Below are 8,535 nucleotides of genomic sequence, written 5' to 3' on the forward strand. Positions count from 1 at the left end.
TTGGGACGTTGATTAAGAAGACGCTTGTTGATGGCTCGTTTCATGGTTCTCCGGACGCGAGATTGTTGTATAAATTTAAAGCTTTGCGTGTTGCTATCACTAGATGGGCGATCGATTGTAAAGCCAAAGAAAAGGAGGAAAGGGTTTTATTGGAGCAAGAGTTGCGTGACTTGGACCAAACCTTGGAGGTCCGGGATTTGTTGGAAGAAGAGACATGGTCTTTAAGCGAAATTAAAAGACGGCTAGGCGAGTTGGATAATCATTATTACCGGGATTTGAAGCAAAAGGCTCGGTGTAATTGGGCGATTCATGGAGACGAAAATTCTCGATTTTTTCACGGTTTTATTAATAAACGTAAAGCTACAAATTATTTTCCGGGTTTGGAAGTGAATGGGGCGTGGGAAACAAACCCGGTTCTCATTAAAAAGGAAGTTTTGCGATTCTTTGCTGGTAAGTTTAAAGAATCTATTACACATCGGCCTCGGTTGATTGGATATGGGTTTTCGGTCTTGTCTTCGGTGGAGGCGGATTTTTTGATCAGTGATTTTTCCGTGCATGAGATCAAGAAGGCGGTTTTTGATTGCGGTGGTGACAAAGCTCCTGGGCCGGATGGTTTTAATTTTAGGTTCATTCGGTTTTATTGGGATTTGTTCGAGAAGGATTTTGTGGATATTCTTGATCATTTTCATAAGGTTAAAAGTTTTTGCTCGGGGGTTGGTTCGTCTTTTATCACCTTAATTCCTAAGGTAAACAATCCGTCTTCTTTGGGGGATTTTAGACCGATAAGTCTCATTGGTTGTATTTTAAAGACTGTGTCGAAGGTGTTAGTGAATCGACTCAAAACGGCTATGAATAAGATTGTCTCAGAGCATCAGTCGGCTTTCTTATCCGGGAGATATATTCTTGATGGCCCTTTAGTGGCTAATGAGGTTATTGCTTGGGCTAAGAAGAGGGAGAGAAGAATTTTTATGTTCAAGATTGACTTCGATAAAGCCTTTGATAATGTGAATTGGGAGTTCTTGTTGTCGGTTCTTTCTCAGATGGGTTTTCCTTCGGTCTGGTACGATTGGATTAGTGGTATCTTGTTGGCGAGCAGATCGTCTGTTCTTGTTAATGGATCTCCTACATTCGAATTTGGATGTCATAAAGGAATTCGTCAAGGTGACCCGCTATCGCCTTTTCTTTTTATTATTCTGATGGAGGCTTTTTCAGGTATGTTGAAACAAGCCTGTGATATAGGTGCGTTTCATGGTATTACTCTTCCTAATGAAGGTCCTACTTTATCCCATCTTTTTTATGCGGATGATGCTATGATTATGGGAGAGTGGTCTTCTTTTAATTTTGATAACTTGAAACGTATTCTTCGCATATTTTACTTGTGTTCGGGGCTAAAGATTAATCTCCATAAATCAGTGTTATTTGGAGTAGGTGTAGAAGATGGTGAGATCGATATCCAAGCTGGTTTCATGGGTTGTAAGCCGGGTAGAATCCCGTTTTCTTATCTAGGGATTATGGTTGGCGCTAACATGAATAGGGTGGTTAATTGGGAACCGGTTGTGTCCAAGTTCAAGAAGAGGCTATCTAAATGGAAAGTTAATTCGTTATCTATTGCCGGTCGGTTAACCCTTATTAAATCGGTGCTGGATAGTCTTCCCACTTATTATTTTTCGCTTTTTAAGGCACCCAAGAAGGTTACCAATGATTTAGAAGCTTTGATGAGAAGGTTCTTATGGGGTGGTTCGGATGAAGTGAGGAAGATGTCATGGGTGGCTTGGGAGGTAGTCACCAAACCGATAAAAGAAGGGGGTTTAGGTATCGCTCGTTTAGAGGTTAATAATCAAGCGCTGATTACTAAATGGCTTGGGAGATTTCTAAATGATCATCACGCGATGTGGAGAAGAGTAGTGTTGTCTATTCACGGGTCCTCGCGCTGTTGGGGGCTTGCTCCGGTTAATAATGGAGTTCCCGGGGTTTGGAAGAATTGTGTTATGTTTTGGAACAAATTTAAGGTTGATGGTGTGGGTTTTAATAGAGTGATCCGGGCCACAGTTGGGAATGGTCGCCAAGTTCGGTTTTGGACAGATTTGTGGTTGGGTTCGGCGCCGATTATGGACAAGTATCCGTCCTTATATGCGGTAGAAAAACATAAAAATGTCTTGTTAGCAGATCGGTTGGTGGTCACTGGATCTTCTCGTCGCATTGTGTGGGATTGGCTTAGAGCTCCTTGCTCCCAACAGGAGGTGATCGAGAAGCAGGAGTTGGAAGATCTCCTTCAAGGGGTGGTGATGGTTGACCGTGAAGATTCATGGTCTTGGGCGGTTGGTAGCTGCAAAGAGTTCGAGGTTTCGGCGATTAAAAGATGGATGGTGCGGTCCGTTGTGGATGCTGGGAGTTCCAGTTTCCAATGGAGCGATTGGGTCCCGAAAAAATGTAATATTTTTATGTGGAGGGCCGTTCTGGATAGTCTTCCAACCAAGCAGGCTTTAGCTAGACGTCATTTGCATTGTGATGATCATAGTTGCGCTTTATGTGAGAGTAATGAGGAATCGCTCGAGCACTTGTTAACCGGGTGTTTCATTTCTATGGCCGTTTGGAATGCGATTGGTTCATGGTGCAACATCCCTAGATCTTTTGTTTTTCATGTCAATGATTTGGTGGAAGTGCATAAGGTTTGTGGTGCGACGGGGAATAAGAGATTGATTATTCATGGAATTGTCATCATTACTTGTTGGAGGATTTGGCGGGCTAGGAATGAAAAGATTTTTTCGGGCAAGAACACTAAGGTGGCAGAAATGGTTGCGGATATAAAATCTTTGGGTTTTCTTTGGTACAAAAATAGATCTAAGATAGGGGTAGTGGATTGGAAAAGTTGGTGTTTATTTGATGTAACGTGATTGTTGGTTTTGGTTTTTGGATTTCAGCGTCTTTCTCCGTCTTGGTGATAGTCGTTGGTTGTGTTTGTTTTTATTGAAAGTCAATTTTCAAAAAAAAATCTACCAGTTCTATCCTTTGTTTTTTGGGTTCTATCACTTTTGTAAAACTGTGAAACATTGTTTACCTCTTGTGCTATACTTTTGTAAAATAGTTAAAACAATTTTTACAACAGATTTAGCTACTATAGATCTACTAAGGGCATCCGGTATACCCCCTCCACTCCACGCCGTGATCCTACCTGGCATATCATTTCACGACGTGATCGAGCCGGAACAACGCCCCCTTGGGGCGTGATCGACGCGTAACCGGGTTGATTTCGGAATTCTGACGGCGTACAATGCAAAAGAAGACAAAATGATTTAAATAAATTGACCGTTGAACGGTCAATTCTCTTTTTTTTTCTTTTCTTTTTTTTTTTCAAAATCCACTTTATCTATATATATATATCCTATATTTTTATACACTACAAACTCAAATCTACCTATCTTTTTAAAAAATCCTCACACCCACTCTAAAATAATAATGTCAACCTCATCCTATTATTGTGTTTTTATTTATTTTATCTATTATTGTTGTCTTTTTTTGTGTATTTTTATTTAATGAATTAAATTGGTTAATATTAAAATGTATGTTTTTTTTTATTTTTAATTTAAATGTATGTTTTATTTTTAATTTGAAAATAAAAATTAAAATACCGATGGCCCAGGACGAGGTGGTACTTGTGATATTTCGGCTTGGAACGCATTTTATTTGGCAGTTTTTTGGATGTTAAATACCATTGGATGGGTTACTTTTTATTGGCATTGGAAGCACATTACATTATGGCAGGGCAATGTTTCACAGTTTAATGAATCTTCCACTTATTTGATGGGCTGGTTAAGAGATTATTTATGGTTAAACTCTTCACAACTTATTAATGGATATAATCCTTTTGGTATGAATAGTTTATCAGTCAACTGGTGAAGCCTTGGGGTATTTCCCTTGGGGCATCACTGTGGCTTCACTTTTCTGTTGCTGACGTGGCTGCTTACGTTGCAAAGTGAAGCCCAGGTGAAGGCCGGGTATACCGGATGCCCTAAGAGTCACACTTCCTACTTACCTTTTTTTTAGGTTTTTTGGAAAGTTTCACCCTTTTGCCATTTTCATGAAGAATAATACCCCTTACAGCTTAGCTATTCAACAAGAGACTCAACAAAAACATCTAGAAATCTTTGTGTCTCAAGGACGAATTGATATAACTCACCAAAACGTAAACACACAATAATTAATATTGAATAAGTCTCAATATTATATAGAGGAAATATAACTCAAAAAACCCCTATTACACATAACTCGTGCTTCTCTAAATGAACTCTAACTCGGTTGCATCTCGTGTGTATGCCCAATGTCTAATCATAACTCGATTTATATAGATTAACCTAACTTGTTAGCCAAGACATCACCAAATATAACAAAACCCTAATGGCAACCCCATAAACCCATTACATATTAATGAATCCCACGGTTCCAATAGGTTTAACTGAGTCTCCTACATGTGATGAGCCTATTAAGTTGTAAATTACGTCCAATAGTGTGGACTATGTTAAACCACCAAACCATCCAAATAAGTCATATATGATCAGACGATCTCTTATATTTTGTATCATTTATAGAAGTAAAAAACTTGAAATGCACGTACACCTTTTTTTCTCTCTTTTGTATTTACCAATACCTCAATAAACTAAACAATCTGTATAAAATGTGTACTTTATGTTCAACTCCACATCAATGAACAAATCTGTTAATGCTTCTTATTCTCTTACTATGAAAGATACATGGCACCCCCTAACTCAAAGACAAGTGTAGTGTACACACCGTAGTGTCACTATGATCTATGCCCCTCACCTCCAAAGTACAAAACACTGATTTATTAGTTAGTTAATTACCATTTACAAAATATTAGAACGAATTCCATAGTTTCTTAATTGTTTTATACTAATCTTACTTAAATAAAATCACAAGTTCACAACTCATGCCTATTTCCCATTTCCATGATTCCATCCCATGTGGTTTGGTGTTTAAAGGATATGCTTTTGCAAAAGTCAACTCCCAAAACCCTCCATGTTGCCTATAAATAACCTCAAATACATCTTGTATAAGCACACCTGCAGCTTAATCTTTCTTAGCTTATCACCTTCTCTTCACTTTACGTTTCTACATTATCAAGAAAGCACATGGCTTCCTCAGCAACCATCCCAGAGCATGAAGAAGTCATCTCTATCCCAACCACCATCACCACCACCACCACCACCACCGCGCCCAACCGGACCTTTGCACTATCCGTGGATTCCGAAAACAAGGCCACAAAAATGAAGATCTTTTCCGTAGCACAACCGCACATGAGAGCCTTCCATCTTTCTTGGCTCTCATTTTGCACTTGTGTCATTTCCACATTTGCGGCCGCCCCGCTCGTTCCCATTATTCGGGACAACCTCAACCTCACCCGCTCCGACATCTCCAATGCGGGAATCGCCTCCGTATCCGGCAGCATCCTCTCGCGGCTCGTCATGGGGGTGCTATGTGACCTCATTGGCCCGAGATACGGTTGCTCCGTGATTAACATGTTGGCGGCTCCCGTGGTTTTCAGTGTTTCCTTTGTGGCGGATGCTGGCGGCTATGTGGCGGTCCGGTTCATGATCGGGTTCTCGTTAGCCACATTTGTGTCGTGTCAGTATTGGACAAGTGTTATGTTTAATGGGAAGATTATAGGCGTGGTAAACGGGGTGTCTGCAGGATGGGGCGATGCCGGAGGAGGTCTTACTCAGCTCCTCATGCCTATGCTTTTTCATTTAATGACTCAAATGCTTGATATCACACCATTTACGGGTTGGAGGATTGCATTCTTTATCCCTGGTTGGTTTCATATTATAGTTGGGGTTCTTGTTTTAGTCTATGGCCAAGATTTACCGGATGGTAACTTTGCTCAAGTTCAAAAGGACGGACGAGCTTCAAAGGATAAATTCTCTAAGGTAATGTTATTAGTTTGTGTTAGCTTATTTAAAAAAATTTTATTTACATATAAAGATAACTTTATACTGATGGAGTTTATTTAATCTAACGCAGGTGTTCAAAAATGCTGTCACAAATTATAGGACATGGGTCTTTTTCTTGATCTATGGATATTCTATGGGCGTGCAATTGTGCTTAAATAATGTTATCTCCGAATACTTCTTTGACAGGTAGATAAACAATGTTGTTTTCGACTCGTTTTACCGTCAATTGGACTGAATTTAAACACCAATAACATCATAGTTAATCTTCTTTTATAATTTTCTTTTCAAGATAATTGTAACTTTTTTATTACATCAAAACAGAATGCAAGCGGGCAACAAGTTACGCCGCCGTCCCTTTTTGAATTGCAAATCCTTTAAGCTAAATTATATAATTAGAAAGATTATTGTAGAAACAACATGAATTAAACTCTCTATTCCATGGAACCCAAACCCAAACTCGTTGATCCGGTTCAGTTATGAAAACACTGTTTTTTACCTACTTAACTACTAATTAACAACTACCAACTTAACAACTACTTAACTTCTGTTTCTATAATGTGTAATAGGTTTAGTTTAAAGCTTCACACAGCCGGAGTAGTTGCAGCCAGTTTCGGAGTAGCCAACTTCATCACCCGCCCATTCGGTGGCTTCTTATCCGACTTATCCGCTCGCAAATTCGGCATGCGCGGTAGACTATGGACATTATGGATAACACAAACCCTAGGAGGAGTTTTCTGCATATTCTTAGGCCTAGCCGATTCGCTACCACTCGCCATATTATCCATGATGCTAATGGCTGCGGGAGCACAAGCCGCATGCGGGGCCACATATGGCATTATCCCATTCGTCTCCCGTCGCTCTCTCGGCATATTATCCGGTTTAACCGGTGCTGGTGGCAATGTTGGTGGCGGTTTGACACAACTTTTGTTTTTCTCCGGTTCTAGGTTTTCGACCGCGTCGGGACTGACATGGATGGGTGTTATGACAGTCGCGTTAACGGTTCCGGTGGCGTTTATTCATTTTCCACAATGGGGGAGTATGTTTTTGGCAGCTTCAAAGGATGAGAAGTACAATGAAGAGTATTATTATTGCTTGGAGTATAGTGAGGAGGAGAGAGAGATGGGGATGCATATTGGAAGCATGAAGTTTGCCGGAAACAGCCGCGCGGAGCGTGGGAAGAGATCAGTGATGGCGGTGACGGAAACCCCGCCGGATTCCGTGGCTAACAACCACGTTTAAGGGTTACAAAAATGAATAAAGAAATAATAAGAAAATCTGATCGTATAAGTAGTCGTACATATTGTGCCTTATTTCTCGGAGCCTTTACTTTTTGTTAAAGGCATCATGTTCTTATCATTTGTACTTTAAATGCTAAACTAGGGTTTTTAATTAGTATTATTGTTTAGTATTATATTTCTTTTGAGTTTTGTACAATTAATGTATTACGTTGTATTAGTAAGTTAATGACAATTATTATTTTGTGGGAAACATTATATCGTTCACTAACTAAAATCCGAATCATATTTCAATAGATGTATATAAATGTTACATAAAACATATGATAAGTTAAAATTTTTGGTTGTGACGACACAATTTCCTTAAGACTTTTTTCATGTCTAAATTCAAAGTATCATCGAGTTCTTGTCTTTGAAGTTAGAACATTATACACAGACGAATGATAATTATATTCATAATTAAAGACAAACTTGTATGACCTAGATAATCCATAATTTTTCTGGATTTGGTAGTTTGTTAAAAATATAGAGAACAAATAATTATAGAGTTTGCTAACGACCTAACATTACATGCAATGGAACAAATATATTAGGAGTTCTCTTAAATTATTTCGGGATTATATTCCATAAGAAACTGCTCAACATTTATTATATTAAGCGGCTTTAATATGCAACTAAACTGCTTAATAACGTTCAAATAAACTGACATTTTCTCTAGTGAGAGTAGTTACAACGACTTCTAACTAATCAACGAAACAAAAGTTCATAGCTAACATTTGCGGTCAACCGAACGTAATTTTGCGGTGTAATCACTGTACATCTTTATTCTCTCTCATACTTGATTTTTAATCTCATTCACATAATTTAATCTATTTAATTAAATGTGTTATTAAGAATGAAGTTCTTAAGTTCTCAAAACTCAACAAGGTTTTCAAATTATACCTCTTATATATATATACAGTGGCGGATCCAGAAATTTTTTAAGGGGGTGCACTATTTTTTAGATGCTTCAATTTCGTAGAATTGGGCCGGTTAGACGGTTCGGGTCGGTCGATTCGGGTAAAGTTTATCACATAATAAAATACGATACAATAGAGGCGGACTTGAACATTTAAATTAGGAGCCGAAAACATTAAAACATAGCATTATTCAAAGTAAACGGGCTATATTTATACTTCTAGAAAAAAGATAGGGGGTCGGGACCCTCCTCGTCCCTTAAATGTTCAAGTGATGAAGTAATGGTCTTAAATCTTAGAAACACAAATAAGTAAAATTAAAACAATCAATAAAAAACCTTGTGAAATAAAATAGGTTTCTTAATTTTAAATAAACGT

General features: G+C 38.5%; 1 protein-coding gene across 1 annotated transcript; it reads left to right on the forward strand.

Annotated features, from left to right (window-relative positions):
- Nucleotides 1-5,147: 5,147 nt before the first annotated feature.
- LOC143584075 (high affinity nitrate transporter 2.4-like) lies at nucleotides 5,148-7,316 on the forward strand. The gene is made up of 3 exons (XM_077066221.1): nucleotides 5,148-5,942; nucleotides 6,037-6,152; nucleotides 6,533-7,316. The coding sequence occupies exons 1-3, from the start codon at nucleotides 5,148-5,150 to the stop codon at nucleotides 7,203-7,205; spliced, it is 1,584 nt and encodes a 527-aa protein (XP_076922336.1). The 3' UTR covers nucleotides 7,206-7,316.
- Nucleotides 7,317-8,535: the final 1,219 nt, after the last annotated feature.

The sequence above is a fragment of the Bidens hawaiensis genome, unplaced genomic scaffold, assembly GCF_021521415.1.
Source record: "Bidens hawaiensis isolate Kalapana, Puna unplaced genomic scaffold, B.hawaiensis_p1.1 tig00032798_1, whole genome shotgun sequence".
NCBI classification, from domain to species: Eukaryota; Viridiplantae; Streptophyta; class Magnoliopsida; order Asterales; family Asteraceae; genus Bidens; species Bidens hawaiensis.